The sequence below is a fragment of the Heterocephalus glaber genome, unplaced genomic scaffold, assembly GCF_053883595.1.
Source record: "Heterocephalus glaber isolate CG9 unplaced genomic scaffold, H.glaber_assembly_v1.0 deba00001444, whole genome shotgun sequence".
In the NCBI taxonomy this organism is placed as follows: Eukaryota; Metazoa; Chordata; class Mammalia; order Rodentia; family Bathyergidae; genus Heterocephalus; species Heterocephalus glaber.
The window spans coordinates 29,260,611-29,282,421 of NW_028258297.1; the positions used below are offsets into that span (position 1 = coordinate 29,260,611).

At 59.2% G+C, this 21,811-nt stretch overlaps 2 protein-coding genes and 1 long non-coding RNA gene across 17 annotated transcripts in view; 2 read left to right on the forward strand and 1 right to left on the reverse strand.

Moving 5' to 3' along the window:
• Nucleotides 1–163: 163 nt before the first annotated feature.
• On the forward strand, nt 164–19,390 carry Lpar5 (lysophosphatidic acid receptor 5). The gene is made up of 3 exons (XM_004869529.3): nt 164–1,436; nt 9,271–13,629; nt 18,079–19,390. The coding sequence occupies exon 2, from the start codon at nt 9,444–9,446 to the stop codon at nt 10,524–10,526; it is 1,083 nt and encodes a 360-aa protein (XP_004869586.1). The 5' UTR covers nt 164–1,436; nt 9,271–9,443; the 3' UTR covers nt 10,527–13,629; nt 18,079–19,390.
• Nucleotides 16,865–21,564, reverse strand: LOC101706743 (uncharacterized). 3 transcript variants are annotated; one of them, XR_002390810.2, is made up of 3 exons: nt 20,898–21,534; nt 17,096–17,243; nt 16,865–16,951 (listed from the first exon to the last, which is right to left on the reverse strand). It is a non-coding gene; the product is annotated as an uncharacterized LOC101706743 (long non-coding RNA). The 3 variants fall into 3 exon arrangements; XR_002390811.2 differs by having other exon boundaries at nt 16,865–16,948; nt 20,898–21,532; XR_002390809.2 differs by having other exon boundaries at nt 16,865–17,243; nt 20,898–21,564.
• Chd4 (chromodomain helicase DNA binding protein 4) overlaps nt 20,409–21,811 on the forward strand; it is a 32,997-nt gene continuing 31,594 nt past the window's right edge. For all 13 annotated transcript variants that reach the window (XM_087213538.1, XM_021248119.2, XM_013067311.3 and 10 more), the window contains exon 1: nt 20,409–20,579. In XM_087213538.1, coding sequence (XP_087069664.1) covers nt 20,480–20,579 — 100 coding nt within the window. In that variant the 5' untranslated portion in view covers nt 20,409–20,479. The remainder of the gene's footprint in view (nt 20,580–21,811) is intronic.

A 21,811-nucleotide genomic window follows, 5' to 3' on the forward strand; every position in this document is an offset into this window, starting at 1 on the left:
GAGCTCCATCCTGCACCCCGGGCATCAGTCCTTTCTCCTGGGCATAGGGTAGGGCCTGTCTGCAGGTGAGAGAACTGTGGGATGAGAGAACTGTGGGATGGAGCTTGGGAGGAAGAAGACCAAACAGTCTGTGAGCTGACTGAGGAAGGCCTCAGATGAGGGCAGGGTACAGGCCAGAGCTCGACCATGTCCCAGGATTGGGTGTGGCTGGCACTTCATCAGGAGGGAGGATTCAGGAAGTTCAGCCTGGAGCTCAGGACCCCAGTGAGTGAGTGACTCGGTGATGCCCAGGAACTTGCCGGACGATCTGCATGATGAACCGCTGCATCCTGACAGCACACATCGAGCTGGGACTCCACAGCTGCCCTTCAACAAGTTGGAACTTCCTAAAGTTCTTTCTGGGAGAAGCTTGGGATTTGTCTCTTCTATAAACTCAATAGTAATTAACCAAATAAAAAAACTTGTTTATTATGGAAAAGTTTGAACATGCACACAAATAAGATGGGTGTGGTGGTGCACACCTGAGAGTCCAGCACTCTGGGAGGCTGACGCAGGAGGATGACAAGTTCAAGGCCAGCCTGGCAACTTCATGAGGTCCTGTCTCAAAGTAAAAAAAATTTTAAAAGGTTAAGGATGTAGCTCCATGTGAAGGCCTGGGTTCAGCCCCAGGTGTGCACCCCACAAACTCATGCACAAACAGTTGGTATAGCCCTGTGGTGGAACGCATGCTTACTGTGCAAGAGGCCCTGTTTCAAACCTCAGCACTGTGCAAACAAACGAGCCTTGTGGCCCGCACGCACGCAGCTACAGGATCAGCACACCATCCACCAGCACAGTAATCCTCGGAGTTCACAGAAACTGCTCAAGCTGCTGTTTCCCAAATTCTTCTGGCCTGCATAGTACTTTCTTCTCACCGAGAAGACATTTCACTTTGTGCCCAAGGAGCAGGCAGGCTCCTGACCTTTACTGAGCGCCATGCTCAGCTCAGTGAAAGGTCGGGCGGGACAGGGGACCCACAGAACACTGGTGGCCCCAAGAGGAAGAGTAGGCAGGGGGAGGGACAGAGCTGAGAGGCCAGGCAGCGGTGGGTTAGTCATCGGCACCAGAGGGTGGGTGTGCCGCAAGCTCCCGGAAGCTGAGGCAGCCGCATGGTGAGGGAGGGAGGCTGGGCTGGACGAGTGGCACTGGCTGCCAGGGGCTTGGCTCCTCGGGCCAGTCGTGGAGGCAGGTGAGGTCGAAGTTCCTCGTGCTCTGGCTCCCTGGCCCGGCCCTGAATGGGTGAGTGCCGGGAGCTGGGAGGGATGTGCTGAGCGCCTGGTGGGTGTGTCTCATCAGAGCAGGTCCTACCCGCCCCGCCCAGGCCGGCCCGCCTGGCCCAGCCCGGAGCCAGAAGTCAGCCCAGCCGGCTGGGGCAGCCGCACAGCCCCCGAGTGCAGGTACGGGGTGTGTGGCATCAGGGTGGGCCTGGCAGGGGGCAGAGTGGGGGACGGGTGGGGATGCAGGTGAGGTGGCCGTGGGCTATAAGACCTCTCTGAAGAGAGGGAAGAGGGAAAGGGGACCGCCTCCAGCGGACAGACCTCGGAGGGAGCCTGATGGCGGCCAATGTGCCAGGCACCCCAGGGACCCCCAGAAGTGAAGCGGCCGCTCCGGGGGTCCCGCCCCTCCCCTTAGGCCCTCATTCTCACCCTGAGCCCTGGGCTGCCCACGGAGGCCCCTGGGTCTGCCTCCGATCTCTGCCCTCTTTAACCCCATCCCCACACCCACTCCCCGGGCAGGCCAGTCCCTTTTCCACGCGACCCAGAGCTAAGGATTCAAGTTCAAGTTTGACACAGGTGTCTTGTTACTATCCTTCCCAGGTAACCGAGGTGTTTAATTCTTGCTGGGGCCTGAACCCAGGGCCTTCACACTGAGCTACATCCCCGGCCCTTTTTATTTTTTATTTTGAGATAGGCATTCACTAAGTTGACAGGTTTCCCCAGCTGGTCCCAAACTTGGGATTCTCCTGTCTCAGTCCCCCACAGTGCCAGGATCACAGGCATTCTCTACCAAGCCTGTGTCCAAGGTATATTTTATTTTGTCTTTCTCTGTCTCTGTCTCTCTCCTATTTTTTTTTTTTTAAGACAGGGTCTCACTATGCAGTTCAGACTGACCTTGAGCTCCCTCTATAGCCCAGGCTAGCTTGAACTCATGGTGATCCTCCTGCCTCAGCCTCCCAAGTGCTGAGAGTACAGACATACGCCACCACAACTGGCTCTCTCTCCTTTTTGTAGTGCTTGGGTTTGAACCCAGGCCTGCAGCACAGTAGGCAGAGGAGCCACATTCAGCCCCCAAGACTCTCCTTACTGGGGTCATTTGTAGAAGAGGATGGGCTGTGTGGCCTCTCATGTCCCCATGGCTGTGACACAGTGAGGCCCGTGAGTAGCCTGAAAGGGAGGATGTTTCAGACACTAGGCGTGGGTGGAGACACCATGGGGAGGCCACTACCTACCTGCTCCCTGTGTCTGTGGAGCCTCCGTGACACGAGGGGATCCCGCAGACCGGATCTCCAAACACTGCCTTCTAGGGTGAGCCCAAGTTGGGGAGATACTGTGTGTGTGAGCTGCCGGGGCCCAGCTCCCCACCCTGTCACCCCAGTGTGCACCCTTGAAAAAGTGGGGCAGGGACAGCGGTGGAACGTCTGACTAGCATGTGTGGCCTGGCTTCAGTGCCCACACTGCAAAAACCCCACAAAAACCAGGGTGAGGGTGGATGCAGTGATGACACTAAGTTCAAAGCAAGGTTATGGAGGCCAAAAGCCTCAGAGGAGGTCGCCAGGAAGAGGCTGGGCTTGCCAGGCTGACAGCAAAGGCAGGTCAGATACCTGCAGGCCAGGGAGGCAAGCAGTGCAACCTTCTCTAGGCTGGGACTGCGTTTCCTGTTTTCCTCCCTGAGAGCAGGGTGGAGGAGACCTGCAGGTGGCCGGGTGTCAGCCACACATTGGGTAAACTAATTACTGAGCTCTGGCCACCTGTGATTTCTGCCTTTTCCCAGAAAAATGTTGGGAGGGACGAGGTCTGCGTCCCAGGGAGGGAGAAGACATGGCTGGGGATGCTGCTGGAAAGGTGGAAGGGGTCTGTGGGGGCTGGAGCCGCCTGCTTCAGTAAGGCTGTGGCCCTGGGTACCCCAGGACACCCCCACCCCGCCCCGTCCATCATCCCTGGTGCGGGAGGTCCTGGTAGCCTGGGGCTATGTCTACACTGCCACCCTTCCATTGCATCCTGCACCTCACACCCAGGTCAGCAGCTGATGGATTCATTTGTGCCCCTGAAGCAGCTCTGGGACCGAGCTGTTCACAAAGCAGAGCTTTTAGGTTGGGTGCGGGCTCTGCCGGAGACCAGCACAGTGGGGACCCATTTGGGGACCCTGAGTACTCGGACACGAAGGGGTCAGGCCACTCCCTCCCCTCAGAGCCTGAACACAGATAGGGCACAGGGAAGTGGGCTCAGCTAACTTAAGCAGCGGGGCAGAGTGCCTGCCAGAGGGCTGCAGTACTTCCTGTGCCTGGCATGACACACCAATGGACCAGGGGAGCCTAAGCAAGGTTGGGGCTACCCAGAGCCCAAGGAAGATGGGGAGATCTGAGAGTCTTTCTCAAACTTCTGACTCTAGGGTAAAGGCAAAAAGATGTGAATTATTCGGAGGCAGAGAGAACATTTAGCACAGTGATGGGAAAACCAGGGCACGCGGTGGGCTGTTTATATCGCGGAAAGCTGAGAAAGGTTTGCCATCCTTGATTCGGGCATGAGTGGAGGTGCGCGCGCAGAGGGGGCAGAGTTGGACAAAGAAGAGGTATTTCTGTCCCCCTTCCTGTCCCCCTTCATCTTTGTCCCGAATCACCTCTTCCTTCGTCCTCAGCTCCCTCCACACTGCTGGCCGGTCGCCAGAGGAGGTGGCACTGAGGGCAGGGTGGCGGGGACAGTGAGGAAAGGATCACAATCTCGCCTCCTGCCCACTGCGATTCCTGGCTCCACTTCCTGTCTGGGGCAGAAAGCAGCCCTGCCCCTCTGGTTTGTCTCAGCCAAGAGCAGGCTGGTGGCTCAGAGGACAGCGGTCGGTCCGGCCCCAGGAGCCCTGAGGAGCAAAAGTGTGGACCTGCCCAAATGAGGCAGAGTGGGCTGGGGGGAGACAGGGTGCGGTCCCTCCCTGCTGCTGCCATGGAGACGGGGTTTCTGTGCCCCAGTGCCCTGGGGTGGAGATGGGGTCCAGTCTGCCCAGGGATGCGCTTGGGACCACTTAGCCCAAGTGTCCACATAAAAGGCCTGGCTGTCTGGGATCCTCCTTGTGTGACGGCACACACGCACACTGCCTTGCACGTTACTGTCTCTCAGTGCATGTGTGCCGCTTTGTCTGTGGATGCCCGTGTGCTCACGTCCCCTGCCAGTGAGCTCCCCGTGCACTGAGGCTTCACATGCCTCACTGTCCCTCCTGCTCCCTGGTGAATCGACCCCAGCGGCCCTTCTGCCAAGGCAGCTGCTGCTGTCTTGGTCCCTGGCCCCCCTTCAGCCTGACCTCTCCTGGGGGCGCCCCTCCCCCACAGCGACACTCCTGCCACTCCCTGTTTGCCTCCTCAGCAGTTCTTCCCATCTTTCCCATCTGGCCTGGCACTGTGCCCGCATAGCTCCACAGATGGGAGCCCCAGAGCTCAGGGAAGTGGGGGAACCGCGGGGACCAGGGCAGGGGCTGGCAGTGCTCATTGCTCAGCTTGGCCTTTCCCTGCGACTCTGTCTGAGAGAGGTGGCTTTTGACAAATAGGTGCCACCATAAAGACACCCAAGTGGACTTCTGGGCTTTTTAGGGGGAGGGGGTCACTGAGGACCGAACCCAGAGCCTTCACACTGAGCTACACTACAGTGGCTAATTGGTCTGTGCTGGGGTCACACTTCTGATCCTTCTGCCTCAGCCTCCCAGAGAACTGGGACTATAGGCATGCTCCACCTAGGACTGCTCTTCTTTAGAAAGAGGTAATGCAATCCAGGTGTGCTGTCATTCCAGCACTCAGGAGGCTGAGGCAGGATTGCTGCAAGTTCGAAGGCAGCCTGGGTTGCATAGTGAGTTCAAGGCCAGCCTGAACCACACAGCAAGATCCCATCTCAAAAAAACAAGAAGGGGGAATGAAGGAAAGTGGGGATTGACTGCTTAGTATGTGTTTCCTAATTGTAAGAAGTCACAGTGGTTAAAAAGGAAAGAATGTATCTGTTTCTGAAATAAACTGAAAGAGTAAAACTGTTACTGAAATAATGTAAGCCCTCTCTAAACAGGCCTATCAAGAGAAAACCTCCCTGTCCCCAGTTTGGTTTTCTGAGACAAGGTCTCACTACGTAGGCCAGGCTAGTCATGAACTCACCATATAATCCTGGCTGGCCTCAAACTCAGGATCCTCCTGCCTCAGCCTTCAGAGTGCTGGGATTACAGGCGTGTGCCACCATGCCCGGCAAGATGTGGCTTCTCCACTATACTTGTTAACCAAAATAGGCAGAGTGTGATCAGCAGTGGTTAGCTGACTGGCTTGATAAAAGAGAAATTAGGGCCGGGGATTTCAGTGGTTCTTCCTCCTGCCTTGCAAGCACAACGTCCCAAGTTTGATCCCAGGTACCAAAAGAGACAAAAGAAAAAAAAGAGAGAAATTAAAGGTGAGCCAACGCATTTGGTGGGGAGTGGATTTTTTTTTTCTTTTTTGAGGCAGGGTCTTGCTATGTGGTTCAGGCTGGCCTTGAACTCACTATGCAGCCCAGGCTGGCCTCAAACTCACGGTGATCCTCCTGCCTCAGCCTCCCAAGTGCTGGGGTTACAGATGTGTGCCACCATGCCTGGCTCCCTGTAATGGGTATTGCTCCAGGCCTGCTAAATGCAAAAGCTAGGTTTGTGTCTCCAGGGTATAGTCCCCTACCCCCTGAAAAGACCCGAGAGGGTTCAAAGCCCTTTCCTTGAGATGGGGTCTTGGTTTGCTACCCAGAATGGCCTCGAACTTCTCTGTTCAAGCGCTCCTCCTGCCTCAGCCTCCTGAGTAGTTGGGACTGTAGGCACATGCCACTGCATCCAGCCTAAGTTCTCAGATACTCATGGGAAGCTGTAAGGAGGCAAATTTGTGTGTGTGAAGAAGATAACTGGGTGTTCCCCGTGCTGAAGGAAGTGGGCTACTAAAATCTACTTCAACTAGACAAATGAGGAAGTAAAATAAGTTACCTATGGGCAAAGATTTCACGTAGGCGACTATAAAAGCCTGGCGCTCCAGCAGCAGCCGTCCGTGTATCCACCAGCCATCCACTCCTGCTGCAGCCAGCATGGTACAGTTTGGACTTTGGAGCTGGGCGCTCCTGGGTTCGGATTCTGACCTTGCTCCTCAGTGATCAGCTCTTGGATTTCAGCTCTAGAACAAACACCGAGCTCATAGGTCTCTTGGAAAGATTAAAGCTTATGCAGTGTAGCAGCCCCAGGGATATGGTGAGCTGTGGGTAAGGGTGGCTGTTACTCCCACTCCACATGAGGGGCAGGGGCTGGGCACACAAGGATGAATGAGCCAATCTGAACTCAGCCTGAGGGGAGCAGCCGGCTAGGAATGGCTAAGCACACGGAGCCCCATCCCACACTCCAGAAAGCACGAGGGCACCCCGGCCCGCAGGGATGAGGATGGGAAAGGGTTCTGGGGTCAGCCAGCTAGAGTGAGGGAAGGAGCCCACAGCAGGCTGGGCACAGGCAGAGGCCTGAGAATGCAGGGGTACACAAAACTCAGAAGTTCAACAGGGGCTGGGATGGAGCTCAGCATGGAGGCCTGGGTTCAATCTCTAGTAATGCAAAAGACAAAACAGGACAGATATCGTGTGATTGCATTGACATAGGTAATGTAGACTAGGCCATTCATAGACAGAAAGCAAATAGAGTTCCCAGGGGCTACAGGTGTGGTGGAGCCAGCAGTGTCACTCAGTGGAGGCAGAGCTGAGCTGTTGTTTGGGACGATGACAAAGTTCTGCTTCTGGAGATCATTCGGCTGAGGGCTGTGAACCACTGTGAATGCACTAAGGACAAGGAGCAAGGTACTCACAATGATTTTTCTTTTTTGAGACTGAGTCTCACTATGTGGTTCAAGCTGGCTTTGAACTCGCTGTGTAGCCCAGGCTGACCTCAAACTTATGGTGATCCTCCTGCCTCAGCCTCCTGAGTGCCGGGGTTACAGGCATGAACCACCATGCTGAGAGATACTTAAAAAACAAAGAAAAGGTTAAAAAAATAAGTAAAAATGGTACATTTTGAGCTCGATGTGGTGGCACACACCCACTTATCCCAGCAGTCAGAAAGTGGAGGCAGGAGAGTTGCCCGAAGTTCAAGGCCAGCCTGGACGACACAGCGGACACCTGTTCTTTGGGGCAGCAGAGACACCACTTCCAAGCACCCCCCTCTGCCCTCTGGGGCCTACAGTCCCGGGGGGGCTCCCTGCCCAGAGCCCTCTGCAGCTGTCCTGGTGGTCCCTGCAGGGGAGAATATGGGAAGAGCCCAACACAGGGTCCCCCCAGCTGGATGGAGGCCCAGGTCCTCGAACTGCCTCTGCCCCAGGCCAGTGGCCAAGCCCCCTCTGAACACACCAGCACGTCCTCCTTCCCACTGCACAGGCAGAGAAACTGAGTGAGGGCTGGGCAGGTTGAAGCAGTGAGCTGAACCCCTGCTGCTTGGACCCCAAGGCCGGCTACCCAGAAGGCTGAATGTGAGGAGCAGGCTGGCTGGGCTTTTGGAGTGGACTTGGAAGTCTGAGCGTTATTCCTTAGACTGCAGGGTGCTGTCCAGGGCCTGGCCCAGGGGAGGGCTCCTCGCCACACCCGCTTGGGGGACCTGTTTACACTGCTATGACGTAGGTCTCCCTCCCAGGGGAGGATGAAGCAGGGGGCGGGGGCGGGTGGGCCGTGGTCTGTGGTCTTTGTTTTGTTCTCTGCCTGGAACTTGCCTGGAACCCTTCTCTGAAAGACTTAGAACACTCTAGTGGCTGAGGCAGGAGGATCCCAGTGAGTTCAAGGCCAGCCTGGGCACACAGCTAGACCCTATCTTAAAAAACAAAACAAAACAAAAAAGACTTAGTAAGCCTGGAGAGAGGGAGGGAGAAAAAGAGGGGTCTTACAAGATTTCCATCCATAACCTTACTTCATCTCTAACTTGGGGAAGTAGAGACTCAAACTTCTCTCGCCTTTCCTCCCCCAAGGAAAAGAAAATAAGTCTCAAAAAGGTTACCTTTTTTCTCTTTTTCTTTCATTAATTAATTTATTTTGCAGAACTGGGGCTTGAACACAGGGCTTTTATTTTGAGACAGGGTCTTGTTAAATTCCCCAGTCTGGCCTAACCTCGAATTTACAGTCCTCTTGCCTCTCCCAACTCCTGAGCAGCTGAGGTCAGAAGCGTCCACACCTGCCTATACACAAGGTATGGCTGGGCCAGGGATTTAGCTCAGTGGTTTGGCCGCCTGTTGTGCAAGCGCAAGGACCTGAGTTCAATCCCTGGTCCCCCCCCCCAAAAAATACACAAGGTATGGCTGAAAAATATGGTGAAGGTTTACATTACAAAAATAGTTATTACAGTAAAAAAACCACATTGGTATTGATCCACCTACCTCACCACCCCTCCTTTGAATATACTATCCAACTGTTCTGGCCGCTGTCTGAACCAGTCTGGAAGGCTTCTTTTGTGGGTGTCTTTATTTGCACTGTTGTAGTTGCTTTGATGTCCTGGACTGATATAAAACTTTACTTTTCCTGGTTATTCTGACTTTGAGGAAGAACCAGAAGTTGCCTGGTGGACAGGGTGGGTGAGGACACACTGGTGTTTTAAGCCTGCCTTTCCGCTAAATGGCACTCAGAAGCACCGTTCACCCAATATTTAATCAGCTCATAAAGACACTCACAGAGGACCCTTGTGTATCTCCAGCCTTTTGAAATTTTTTTTTTTTTGAGATAGGATCTTGCTAAGTTGCCCAGGGTGCCTGATCCTCCTGCCTCAGCCTCCCAGAGTGCTGGGATCACAAGTGTGCACCTCCATGGCTGGCTTTCCGTCTCTGATGTCTCATGGCTAGAGAAGGCGGCAAAGCTGAGATTTAAGCCTAGGTAGGTTGGAGTCGCTGTATCCAGAGCCTGGGTATTTAGCGCCCGACAGGCGGTCCTGCTGTAGGTGTGTAGGAGTCCGGAGGCCCGCAGGTGAGTGAGTAATCACTCACCTGCAGCGCTGCCCCGCTTGACATCGGCCTTCTCATTCCAGGCCCCTCTGAGGATGACGCTGTGTGCAGAGGCTCTGACCGCTGGCAGCTGGAGCCCACACTCCCATGCCCCGGCTCTGCGCCCCCGCCCGGCCGCCGCCCTGGAGGTGACCGCCATGCCCAGGCCTCGGAGCGCCCCCTGACGCCTCGGCCTTGCTCCACCGCCACGGGCACCATGCTGTCCGCCAACCTCTCCGAGTTCTCCAACTTCTCGGCCAACGCGTCCTCCCCGTGCCCCGACTATCGGGCCTTCCACCAGCTGCACATGGTGGTCTACAGCCTGGTGCTGGCGGCCGGGCTGCCCCTCAACGCGCTGGCCCTCTGGGTGTTCCTGCGCTTGCTGCGCGTGCACTCGGTGGTGAGCGTGTACATGTGCAACCTGGCGGCCAGCGACCTGCTCTTCACGCTGTCGCTGCCCCTGCGCCTGTCCTACTACGCGCAGCACCACTGGCCCTTCCCCGACCTCCTGTGCCAGGCGGCGGGCGCCGTCTTCCAGATGAACATGTACGGCAGCTGCATTTTCCTCATGCTCATCGGCGTCGACCGCTACGCTGCCATCGTGCACCCGCTGCGGCTGCGCCACCTGCGGCGGCCCCGCGTGGCGCGGCGAGTGTGCCTGGGCGTGTGGGCGCTCATCCTGGTGTGCGCCGTGCCCGCTGCCCGCGTGCACCGGCCCTCGCTCTGCAGCCACGCGGGCCGCCGCTGGCGCCTGTGCTTCGAGAGCTTTGGCGACGAGCTGTGGCGCGGCCGGCTGCTGCCGCTCGTGCTGCTGGCCGAGGCGCTGGGCTTCCTGTTGCCGCTGGCGGCCGTGCTGTACTCCTCGTGCAGGGCCTTCTGCGTGCTCGCGCGGCCCGACGCCCCGCAGAGCCGGCGGCGGCGCAAGACGGTGCGCCTCCTGCTGGCCAACCTGGTCATCTTCCTGGTGTGCTTCGTGCCCTACAACGCCACGCTGGCCGTGTACGGGCTGCTGCGCGGCGACCTGGTGGCGGCCGGCCGCGGGGCCCGCGAGCGCGTGCGCGGGGTGCTCATGGTCATGGTGCTGTTGGCCGGCGCCAACTGCGTGCTGGACCCGCTGGTCTACTACTTCAGCGCCGAGGGCTTCCGCAACACCCTGCGCGGCCTGAGCGCCCCGCTGCGCGCCCGGGCCCGCGGAGAGGCCGCGCGCCCGGGCGGGCTGGGCGCCACCGGCCAGGCGCTGTTGCGGACCCCGGACCCCGGGCCGCCCGCGACCCCAGCCCTCCAGGACTCGGCCCTCTGAAGCGCCCGGCCGGGGACAGCGTGGGCTCCCGTCGGGGGAGGGTGGATGGGCCGCCCGGCTAGTGCTCCCGGAGGCAAAAGCGAACGCGTCCCGTCCCGAGCTTCCGCCTTGGCCTGGAGGGCATAGCGCCTGCCTCAGCGGAGGACGCGGCTCCTCCTGGGCTCGCCCTGCTCGGCTGGGCTTGTCGCACTAGAGGCCTGACACCCAGACCCGGCCCTCGGTCTCCGTCCTAGGCCGTTCCTCTCCCTCCGCCCCCTCAGCGGAGGCCACAGGAGCGTTAGGACGGTGACGACCCGTGAGGGTCACCAGAGCTGGCTCGGTCTCACGTGCTGATCGCCATGCCTGCACTAGTGTCGGTTCACACCCAACTGCCCCAGCTGTGCGGAACGAGTGTGCTCACACCTGCGGGACGGCGGGGGCGGCCCGCCCGGCTAGCGGGGCTCGCGGGGGCAGCGCGGAGTCGGACACCGGCCGCTGGCCGCCGGGCTCACGCGGAGGACGCCAGCGCTGGGAGGCGCTGCTGAGGGACAGGAGCCGAGAGGCGAGCGCAGGGCGGCCGACCGAGGCCGCGAAATGGCTTCCCGCCGCTTGGCCCAAGCCGGGGCTGGCTGGGCGCAGACTCGTGAGGGCTGGTTCTGGCTGTGCGTCCTGCACGCATCTGTGGGCTCTGGCTCTCAGTACGGTGGTGTGTGCGCCTGTGTGTGTGTGCGCGCGCGCGTGTGTCTCAGCCTGGACTGAGCCTTTTGTGTGTCTGCACCGGCGTTCCAGTTGGTGATTTACAGGGGTAAAGTGACCCCTGGTGGCCAGAGCGGGAACTGACCGCGGTTCCTCGGATTAGCCTGGGCTGGGCCTCCTCCACCTCGGGGACCGTAGAGTCCAGCAGGTCCCTACCCATCCCGGGTCCCAGCGGCTCCCCGCTGGCCAGCTCCCTCCCTGTCCCGCTCCAGCCTGGGGTTCAAAACCTGTGCCTTTCCGCACCTTCGGGTACGAGCAGAACGATACCTCACAGTCCAGAATCTCAGAATTTTGCCCGATCCAAACTGAACACAACTTTAAAAAGTACTTAAGGGAGCCAGGCGTGGTAGCGCGCGCCTGTATTCCTAGCGCTCTGGAAGGCTGAGGCTGGAGGAATGCCAACCTGAGCCCAGCCTGGACAATTTAGCAACCAGGCAAGACCCCCATCTCAAAAGATAAATAGGGTGGGGATGTAGCTCAGTGCAAAGGCCCTGGGTTCAACCTGCAGTGCTTAAGGCGTCCCAGCAGAGCTCAGAGGGAGGGCGTGTGCTCCTCACTCACCGGCCTCTGGGTTCGACCCCCTGGACCATGAAACTAAATAAATGATTTTTAAAGAGTTGAGTGCTGTGCGCTTACGTGTGGGTTCGTGAGTTCCCAGCAGTTACCGCAGCACCATGAAATGTGCTCATTTATTCCTCCCAAGGTGGAAGGTCAACTGGGAGGCAGCGGCTGGGGGGGTTTGCCGGGCTGCACTCGGGCTTACCCTGGCACCGAGGGCAATGAGGACGTCCTCCAGGACAGGGCTCAGCCCTTGCTGCGCAGGTGGACAGCAGCGACTCTGAGGGTGCGGAAGGCGGACGTGTTGGGAGTGCTGAGGATTGGGCTACGGGAGGAAGGAGAGGGACGAGCGGGTGCGAGCCTGAGGCAGAGGATGGGCGGGCAGGTGGCCCTGGCCTGCGGGGAGCATGCGGCTGTCTCCGCTCGCTGCAAGTCTGGGGCTGAAGCTTCGGCGGACGGTTTCCCTGCGCTCACACAGCCCAAGGGTCTTGGGAGGCAAGGACTGGCCGGGCAGAGCTGCAGGCAGGTGGGAGGGAGCGGAACCTGACGTGAAGCCTGCTGGTCGCAAGTGAGCGGGAGGGAAGGAAGATGTGGGCAACCCAGGGCCCTCGCCCATCTTCCGGGCTGGGAAATCCAAGGAGAGAGAGAAAACCGTAGATGGAAAGGAAAGAGCACGAGCGCTAAAATTTCAGGACACATTCTGCTGGCCTGACACAGTGGCACACACCTGTGGTTCCTGGCCTCACTCAGGAGGCTGAGGCAGGAAGATTGCTTGAGCTGAGGAGCTCAGCGCTATTCTGAGTAATATTCAGGGACACAGTCTTGGGGAAAAGATCTTTTGTATATCAGGATTTCAATTTAGCGCTTCAGACGCCTGGTCTCATGTCGTGGTCAGCAGCCCTCTAAGTTGGGGGTGCACAGATGGGACACTCGGGACAATCCTGAGGGAAGGTCACACAGCCGGGAAGTGGCTCCCTACAGAGTGCTGCGTCTCCTCCTCGTTGTCCGCCAACCCGCCCTGGGCTAGGTGCCTCTCCTTCCCTCCTCTTTGAAGTTCCCTCTCTCCCTCTCAGACTGCGCCTAGGCTTCAGCTGCGCCCTGCCCTTTCTTCCAGGCCTCCCTCCGCGCCCCAACCCACTCCTGCGGCCCCCTCTCCTGTCCTCCCTTACACCTGCTGAGAACCGCGCACCCCTGGCTCCCATCACGCTGGCCCCAAACAACCATGCAGGGCTCAGAGAGGAGGTGCCCGGTGGCACCACAGGCGCGGTGGCCTAGATGTCCTGGGACACCTGTCCACCCACTGGGAAGCGGGCCACCCTTTGGGTCTCGGCTCCCCCAGGGCTGCCTCCTCCAAGTGCTGGTGGAGCTGACCGGGTCGTCTCTGGACTTGAAATCCAAGGAGTCAGGAGAACCAGGACAGGGGAGGATCCCAAAGGCCAGCAGAGAACTTGCTTGGTTCGTGGTTCTGGACCACTTGGAGGGGGGATCCTGGGACGTCGTCCTTGGGTCCCACAGAAGAAATGGGGAAGGGAGGGAGGCACACGGGCTGCTTGGATCCGGCCCTGTTGCCCTTCCCGGCAGAACCCTGAGAAAGCGAAGTTTCTCTCCTGGGATCTGGGAAGACCAAAGGCTCCTAGAGCCTGGGGATCAGACAGTCCTGGGGAGTGATTTCAGCTCTCTCCTTGGCAAGGTGACCTCAGCCTTCTGCCTGCTCTGAGAACGGGGCTCACAGTCCCTCCTCTTGGGTCACGAGAAGAGCAAGCGCCTTGGGAAGCCGGCGTTAGCTGCCCCACAGTGAGCGGGGCTCCAGGTGAGGTCCCCCGAGGAGCTCGGAAGGAACCCAGCGGCCGAACTGGCAGGAGCAGGCCGGACACGTTTCCACGGCGCCGGGTCAGCTGCCGCCTTCAGGCCACCGGGTGCTGCCCTCCGGGGCACGCTCCCCGCGAGGAGCCCGCCGTCCGTCCCGGGCTGCGGAGGAGGCGCAGAAGCGCCAGAAAGGGACAGGAGGGACATGGCGAAGAACCAAGCGATGGCGAGAGGGCCAGGGAGGAGGCTGGAGGGGAAGTGGGGCCCGCAGAGGGGCCCGAGCCACGGGCGAGACGGAGCGCGACCGACCGGAGAGAGGGGGACGGGGAGGGGACGCCTGACACAGCCTCGATGAGAGCCACGGGCTGGGTCTTGGCCCACAGGTCAGGCGTCTGGCAGTATTATGGGATGGAGAGGCCTTAGGAGACAGGGGAGTATTATGGGCTGGAACAGCCTTAGGAGACTGGGGAATATTATGGGCTGGTGAGGCCCGGCTCCAACTGGAGGCGGGAGGAAGGGGTGCGGGGCGGGAAGGGGGGGTGGTGGTGGAAGGGATTATTATGGGCTGGAGGCCTCCTGCGACCAGAGGCAAGAGTATTATGGGCTGGCAAGGCCTTCGGTGGCCAGAGGGGGGAGCGGCGGGGGATGGCACCGGCTGCCTGTGACTGGGGGGGCCAAGTTGGGGGGGCAGAGAGTGGGGGTGGGGCGCTTATTATGGGATAGCTCTTTGTACCTACTGCGGGGACTGCTTCTCCAGAAGATATTATGGGATGTCGCGTGTGGGAGGGGGAGTGGGGTTGGGGGATTATTATGGGATGGTGGTGCGAGTGGGGAGGGCCAGAGGAGCTCTTTTCCAGTCCCCTAAACCCTCGCCCGCACTACCATCACCCTTGGGGTCAGCCTCGGCCTCCAAGGGCCCAAGGCGGGCACACGCACAAGCAGGCACGCGCACACCGCACCACACCACACGGGTATCTAACCACCTGGTAGCCCTCGGTGCGTGACGCAGAGAGGGCGCCCTGAGCGGGGAGCGAACCCCGCGGCAGGGCTGGGCGGCCTGGGCTCCGTTTCCCACCTGCGCTCCAGGCTCCCTGACCCCCGGCCACCCTCCGCTTCCCTCCCGTGAAGTGGGGGGCCCTGAGCCCAGTCCCCACCCTGCCCCTCCATTTCCTCTCCGGCTCCCTCCACAGCCGTAACAAGTAAAACCGGCAGCTGGCTATTATGGGATGGCTGCTCCCAGCGCTCTGCAGGGAGGGGGCGGTCACCGCGGAAAGGCTCCTGTGGGTGGCTATTATGGGATGGCCGCCTCTCTTTTGGGGCGGGGGGGGGGCTGTCGAGGAGGATTATTATGGGCTGTGCCCTGCCAGCCGGGTGGGGCTGTTCTGGGTAGGTGAGGCTCTGGGGAAGGGGGTGGAGAAGGAAAGGAAGAAGGAGGGAGGGAAGGAGCTGGGGGTGGGGGTGGGGGCTGGAGTCGGACCTCAGCCTGGCGGGAGAGGCCGAGGCGGGCTCACCCAGCCAAATCTGAGCCCGGACCCCTGGGTCCGTGGCACAGCTTGTGAGGAGTAGGGTCACGGAGGGCCTGGGGTGCTGTGTGGAAGAGAACTGGGCCTGGATGCTGGCCGTCACAGGGCTGGTGGTCCCGGTGACTTTCCCCGAGGCCCCCCATCGTTGCCTTCCTGGGTGGGCCTCGGGACCACAGTTCATGTCTGGGGGGCTCCGAGCAGAGGGTGGAGTGCCACCCCGAGGGCAGAGTCCGGGTTGGCTCCTGAGGGGCGGACTCTGCGTCCTGCCTGCCACCACAGTGCGCTGTCACTGTGCCTGGTACCCCCTCTGTGGTCTTCCCGGGTCCCTTTCCCACGAGCAGAACACGGTGGGCCTGTGGACCCCTGACAACACCCTGGGGCAGCCCCTCGAACGCTACTCCAGGTCCCTCCACCGCGGGATGGAAACGCAGCTCCAAGGCGACTAGCTGGGGAGGCTGCCCCGGTGCATTAATTAGAAGCTCTCGGCTCCTTCAGTCTCTGCCGGCCGATCACGGTCACGCCGGGGCTTATTTATAATTTATCTGGCAGCAGGCACAGGAGTAGAAGACCACAAAAGCAGCATACAGCACAACCCAGCTCTCTTTGGAGCTCAAGAAAAGAGGAAGGGCTTCACTCTCCTCCTCGGGAGCCAGGGAGAGGCGGGCAGTCACATAAGCTGGGGAATCCGCGTCTGGCCCGACCTGCGACCTGCGACCTGCGACCTGCGGGGAAGTGGGACTGGGATGGGACGGCGTGGGCCGTGTGGGTGAAGGAGAGCGGGTTTTGAGTCACAGGCAGGAGGCAGAGTCCCTGCGTGAGACCCGGCTACGGGCTTGTACTATGGATTACCGTGGCCGCGTGGTGTGTGTGTTAAAGCAAGGGGAGCTCTGAGGCCCAGAGACACACTGGGTCCCTAGAGAAATGGGGTACAGGAGGGCCTAGAAGGTAGCTGGCAGCTCTGCTTCGGAAGGAGAAACTTGCCTGAAAGGATGTGTACCCACATTATGGTGTCTTTGTCTTTTTTATTTTATTTATTTTGTGGTATTGGACTGGGAATTGATTGAGTCCAAGGCCTTCACACTGAGCCCCACCCTCAGCCCCTTTTACTTTGAAGCAGGCTCACTAAGTTGCTGAGTTGCCCTGGTTGGGCTTGAACTTGTGATCCTCCTGCCAGGGTTACAGGTGTGTGCCCCCACACCCAGCTTTTTTTTTTTCTTGGACAGGTCTTGCTATGCAGTCCAAGCTGGCCTGAATTTACCATGTAGCCCAGGCTGGCCTCAAACTCTTGACCTTCCTGCCTCAGCCTCCCACATGCTGGGACATTAGGAGTTTACTACCACACCTGGCTCCAGTTATGGTCTCTTCAAAGAGCTGCCTCCTGCCTCCTTTCCCCACTTTGTGGTTTGGCAGTTTCATCAGAATGAGCACTGAGCACAGCAGGGTTTGGATAGGTGAAGGGGGTTCCATCTTGACATCAAGGAGTTGAAGGAGGGAGGCTCTGGAAACCTAGTGGAATGGGGGAAGGGACCAGGGCACCCCACCGTGAACGCAGAAAGAGGGTGATGGAGATCCCAGAGGTGGAGCAGGTGGAGTGAATAGGGGGCACTCAAACTTTAAAGGTGACAGGGTCAGGATTTAGCTCAGGGGTGCCACCGCCTGCCTGGGAAGTGCAAGGTCCCGAGTTTGATCCCTGGTACCAATAAACAAACAAACAAATAAATAAATAAAACTTTAAAGGTAACAGTGGGAGCTTTTGGCTGAGGTCCTGTCCGGAGAGAAGAGTAAAGATGCAGGCAGCAGCTGCTGGAAGACAACAGATTCATTGGTACTCCGACTGTGAGCAAGGGGACTGTCATTTCCTGAAGCAAGCTCTCTCCTGCCCCTCCCAGACTCAATTTTCTGAGCCTGTCTCACTTGTCCCTGGGTCCCAGAAGAGGGGAGAGTCACCTGGCCAGGCCCTTTCTCTAGGGAAGTGATGAGCAGGCACCACAGAGGTGGCATGAGGTCCTTCCTGTTCACTTCCAGCCAGGATGGGCCCTTCCAACGAGGAAGTTCTGGTTTCTTTTCAGCCTGTCCACTGCCATAGTTCTTGGGCCTGTGTGGAAAAGGCAGATGAGAATTAGAGGTGTTATCTGGTGGCTTCAGCGTTGGGGGCTTTGGTTTTCACTGAGCTGACCCTTGAGATGCGGGAAGGGGGATGGTGACAGGCTGAAGGACTGGGCTCTGCAGGCCAAAAGGTTCCTCGCTGGGGCTGCTCCACTCTGTGGGGCTAGTACCCGGGGTGAGGAGAGGCAGGCACAGTACGTGTGTGGGAAGCCACCTGGTTGGACAGGTGAACAAGGTGGGCTTCGTGGAGTGCCGACCTGTATGACCTGTATGTGGGGACGGCAGTGGTGAACTTGGCACCACCAAAGCTTTTTGAGGTGGAGAATGGGGCTGGACAAGACCAAGATGGGGCAAGTGGAGGCACTGGGACACTTAGGGTATGGCTTGGGAATGTGACTGACAGTATGGGACATTGTGGGTGAGCAGAATTTGGTGGTCAAGAATGGGGTAACAGTTGCGGCAGTTGCCCAGCAAGGAAGGACAGGATGCCTTGGGGTTTCTATGTGAGGAACACTGGGTGGATGAACAGTGCCTGCCAACTAAAATCCTCCAGTATGCAGGGCACACTGAGGTTGCTTTGGTCAGCCATCTACACTGGTAAATCCTTTTGGAGGAGGACCACCAAGAACTCCACCAAGACACGACTTGTCCTGGGGCCTCGGGTTCTGATCTATCTCTGGGATAGGACACTGGGAAGTGCACTCAGCGGTGTTCTCTTGGCATGATTCTTACTTGGGTCCGTGTCTTTTGGTTTGGGTTGGTTTGTGAAGGGAGGTACTAGCCTTTTCTCTGCATTGTCCTGGTGCCCCTCTGTGCCCTGCTAGGTACTCTGTCAACAAAGGCGGAATGAGCATGAGCCTCGGTGTGGAGCTCCGGCCAGCCCTGATTGTGCTCCTGGGTTCTCCATGATGGGCTCTTCATCAAGGGCAATTACCTTGGGATGCCCTGGAGTGAGTTCAACTTTATGGGGATGTTTCCTGTGGTCAGCATAGTATTTGTTGGTTTTCCTCAAAATTTAAGAGCTGGGAGAAGGATCTGGGCTGTACCTGGACGTCGGTGGGATTGGGTGGGACCCTCGATTGCTCCTCAGCTTCTGAGTGCTTGGAAATGATGAGCTGAGGGAACCCAAGGCCCTGGACGTCTGGCACTTCAGGCCGGCACTGCCGTGGCCAGGAAGGGAATGAGGTGCATCTGTGGTGCGGGCGGGACAGTGTGGGCAGGAAGAGACTGACAGCTCTGGGAGGGGGGAGGGGTGAAGCCGAGTATTACGGGATGTCCGGGTGGACAGACACAGGGGAGGCCGTGGAGATGAAGCATTATGGGATGTGACACTGGGTTGTGCATGGGCTCTTTGCAATTATGGGATGTCAGGGAGTGTGGGGGGGGAGCAACACCATTATGGGATATTCCAGTGTTAGGGGAAGGACATTCAGGTGTCCATCTGTGAGTGATACTGGGCTGCGATGCTCTTCCTCCTGGGAGGATGGAGCGGTGAGCGCAGCCCTGGCGTGGGGCTGGGAGCGGATGGAGGCTGGGTGCTGGCTGAGCCTCTAGACCCAAGCCTGCGGACCGAGGGCAGCTCCGGGGGTGGGTTATTATGGGATGTCAGTATAGAAAGTGGGAGACTGATTATTACGGGATGTGCGTGGGAGGAGGCCGAGTGTCCGTTGTTGTAGTATGGGGGGGGGTGAGTTTCTGACTATTATGGGATATCAAACTGGGGGTGGATGAAGGGTGGTTATTATGGGATGTCTGTGGGGGATGGGGATGAGTATTATGGGATATGAGGCTGAAGTGCTGGGAGGCGTGCTTATTATGGGATGGCCATGGGGAGGGAGGGTAATGAATTATTATGGGATGTTAGCATTAGGGCCAAGAGTGAAGAAGTTGGCAAAGGATGGTTATTATGGGATGTCTGAGGGTTAGTTGTGGAATTCCGCAATATTATGACAGCAGCCCCCTGGCATATATGTGTATGGAGTGTGTCTGGGGGGGCGGGGTGTGTGTCTGTGGGGTGTCCGTGTGTATTATGGGATGGCCAGGAGGTGGGCGGTTGCCCGGGTGACACGCGGGCGCACTCAGAGGGGGCGTGGCCAGTGGTTGCCTGAGCGACGAGGGGGCGGGGGTTGCCCGGGAGACCTAGGGAGGAGGGTGGCGGTAGTGGGGGGGGGTTGGAGTTGGTTGAGGTTATTATGGGCTGTCCGTGGGGGGGGCGGGGCCTGTGTGGTGGGATTTTCCCGGCCGGTGTTTCGGGCCCTTTAAGAGGCGACGCCGGAGCCGGAGCCATTTTCCCCCCTTCGGCCGTGGTGAGGAGGAGCCGGAGCGGGAGTGACACCGGGCCGGACCCAGCGCGACCTGCAGCGGCTACGGGGTGAGGAGAGCGCGGGGTTTCTCGAGAGGCGCCCCTCACGGCCCGACGAGCTCCGAGGGTTTTCCTTCACCTGTCCCCTCTTCGGGCGCCCCTGCCCCCGGGCCGCCTCCTGCCCGTCCCTGCAGGGGGCCGGAGTCCCCACCCCCGCCTGGCCCGCCCGGCCGCGACCCGCTCCCGCCCCTCGCCCGGCCGGTCTCCCGCCAGGCCCGGCGCCCGCCCTCGCCCTGCTCTCTCGCCCCCGGGGCACGTGGCCCGGCCCCTTCGCGGTGGGCGCTCCTCGCCCGCGTTCCTGCCGGGACCCCCGGGGCGCCCGCACCTCCACGCCCCCCGTCCCCGGGGCTCCGGAGAACCTGAGTTGTCCCGGGGGACAGGCTTTGGAGCGCTGCCCTGTGTGGAGACCGGCCCCTCCCCAGGCACAGAGAGGCTCCCCCACCCCCAAGTGACCTTGTGTCCCCGAGCAGCTCTCGCCGCCGGCTCCTCGAGCCCCCCGCCGCGGTCACACGGACCCCCTCCGCCGGGCACCCCGCCGGCTCAGCTGCCCGGCTTCTCGCTCTGGACGCCGGCACCAGCCTGCCCCGGGGCGTTGCTCCCGCCCTGGTGGGGGCTGCGGCGGCGGAGCCGGCTTCCGGCTGCCCCCGGGAGTGTGGAACTAAGTTCAGCCCGAGCTGCTCGGGTGCCCGCCGGGGTGGCCGGGGTGGCCGGGGTGGGGGCGGAAGAGCGGTGAGTGTGGGGGAGGGGGCCTCGCGTCACCGACTCTGCTCCCCCTCCCCCCACAGTGACTCGGGCCGGTGCAGAGGGCCCCAGGCCGCAGGCCGGAGCAGCTGGGCCGATTCCCTGGCCGGGAGCGGAAGGGGATGGCGTCGGGCCTGGGCTCCCCGTCCCCCTGCTCGGCGGGCAGCGAGGAGGAGGACATGGATGCACTTTTGAACAACAGCCTGCCCCCACCCCACCCAGGTAACATCTTCCCCTGGGGCTGGGGGCCGGAGGGAGGCACTTGAGCCCTCCCTAGTGACTCTGGCAGGGAGAGTGTGACGTTCGGCTCGCTCAATGCGGAGCCCTAGGTGGAGGGCATCTGAAGGGAGTGGTTCCCTTCTGCGGAGCTCTGGTGTGAGGGAGGTGGAAGCCATGTGCCTCCTGGGCACCGCGGACCCAAATGCAAGCTGGCTGCACTGACTGTCTATCCTGAAGAATGTTTTGCAGTTCCCAGCTGAGGGAGCTCTCTGGCTGGCAGGCGTTTTACCTTGTGGGGGTCCTTGGGGGAATTGCAGGTACCTGGGACACCTGGACGCTGCTAGGGGCTTCGGAGGCAGGGCGCCGAGGATTTCTGTTGGAGGAGTCCGATCCTGTGGTTGTTGCTGTGGAAAGGAAAGAGGGAGTGCTGGTTAACATCTGATTATTTTTAGGTTCGGATCACTTACGGGTTTTCTGTGCTGTTTCAGCTGTGTGAAGTTTGAATCGCGCTCCGTAGTTGATCGAGAGCACTTTCAGCCAGGCAGATCGATGAAATGTTTTGAGTGGGGAAGGGGTGGGGGCTTGGGGAGGACGCACTAGCCTAGCAAAGAGGGGCAGAGGAAGGGAGGACACCCCTCTTCCCTGATGAGTGGGCATAGTCCTGACTTCTATCCGAGAGGCTTCTGCCTCTCCGAGTAGCCCAGGGTTGGGGCTGTTGTGTGAGGTGTTTGTGTAGGTGAGGGGTTTCACCGTCTGTTGTGTTTTGGGTTGGCTCTGTGGGCTGACCAAACCCATAGGGTTGTAACCACTCCACCTGATTGGAGTAGCTCTGTCTGTCCTCAGAGGCTGGTTGATGTCATGCTTCTGAGTGGACGTCCACTCTTTCCTTTTTCAGAGCCTCTTAGCCAAGTCACCTGCTTGTTTCCTTGACCTTTTCCCCCCTAGTTTCTAGCTGTTTTTTTTTCTTTTCTGTATGGCATTTCTTCATTCTTTCTGCATCTACCTTTTTTCTCATTCTGGAGGCTGCTGATTCTGTTTCTCTCTTTGAATGTCTTTCACTTCTGCCTTCTCTCTTCTTAGTTCCAGCTGGAAGTTGAGGTGGTCTGGGAGGAATGCTTTCACATTTGGCATTTTTTGACTTGGAATTCTTCACTTCAACCTGAGGCCATATAAGAGTGCAGTCTGTGTTGCTGAGTCTTCAGCTGCTGGGATAAGGGACTTGGGCAAGAGTCTCT

What these genes read in the sequence shown, in the direction of transcription:
- Lpar5 (XM_004869529.3), top strand. Translation starts at nt 9,444, where the DNA reads ATGCTGTCCGCCAACCTCTCCGAGTTCTCCAACTTCTCGGCCAACGCG.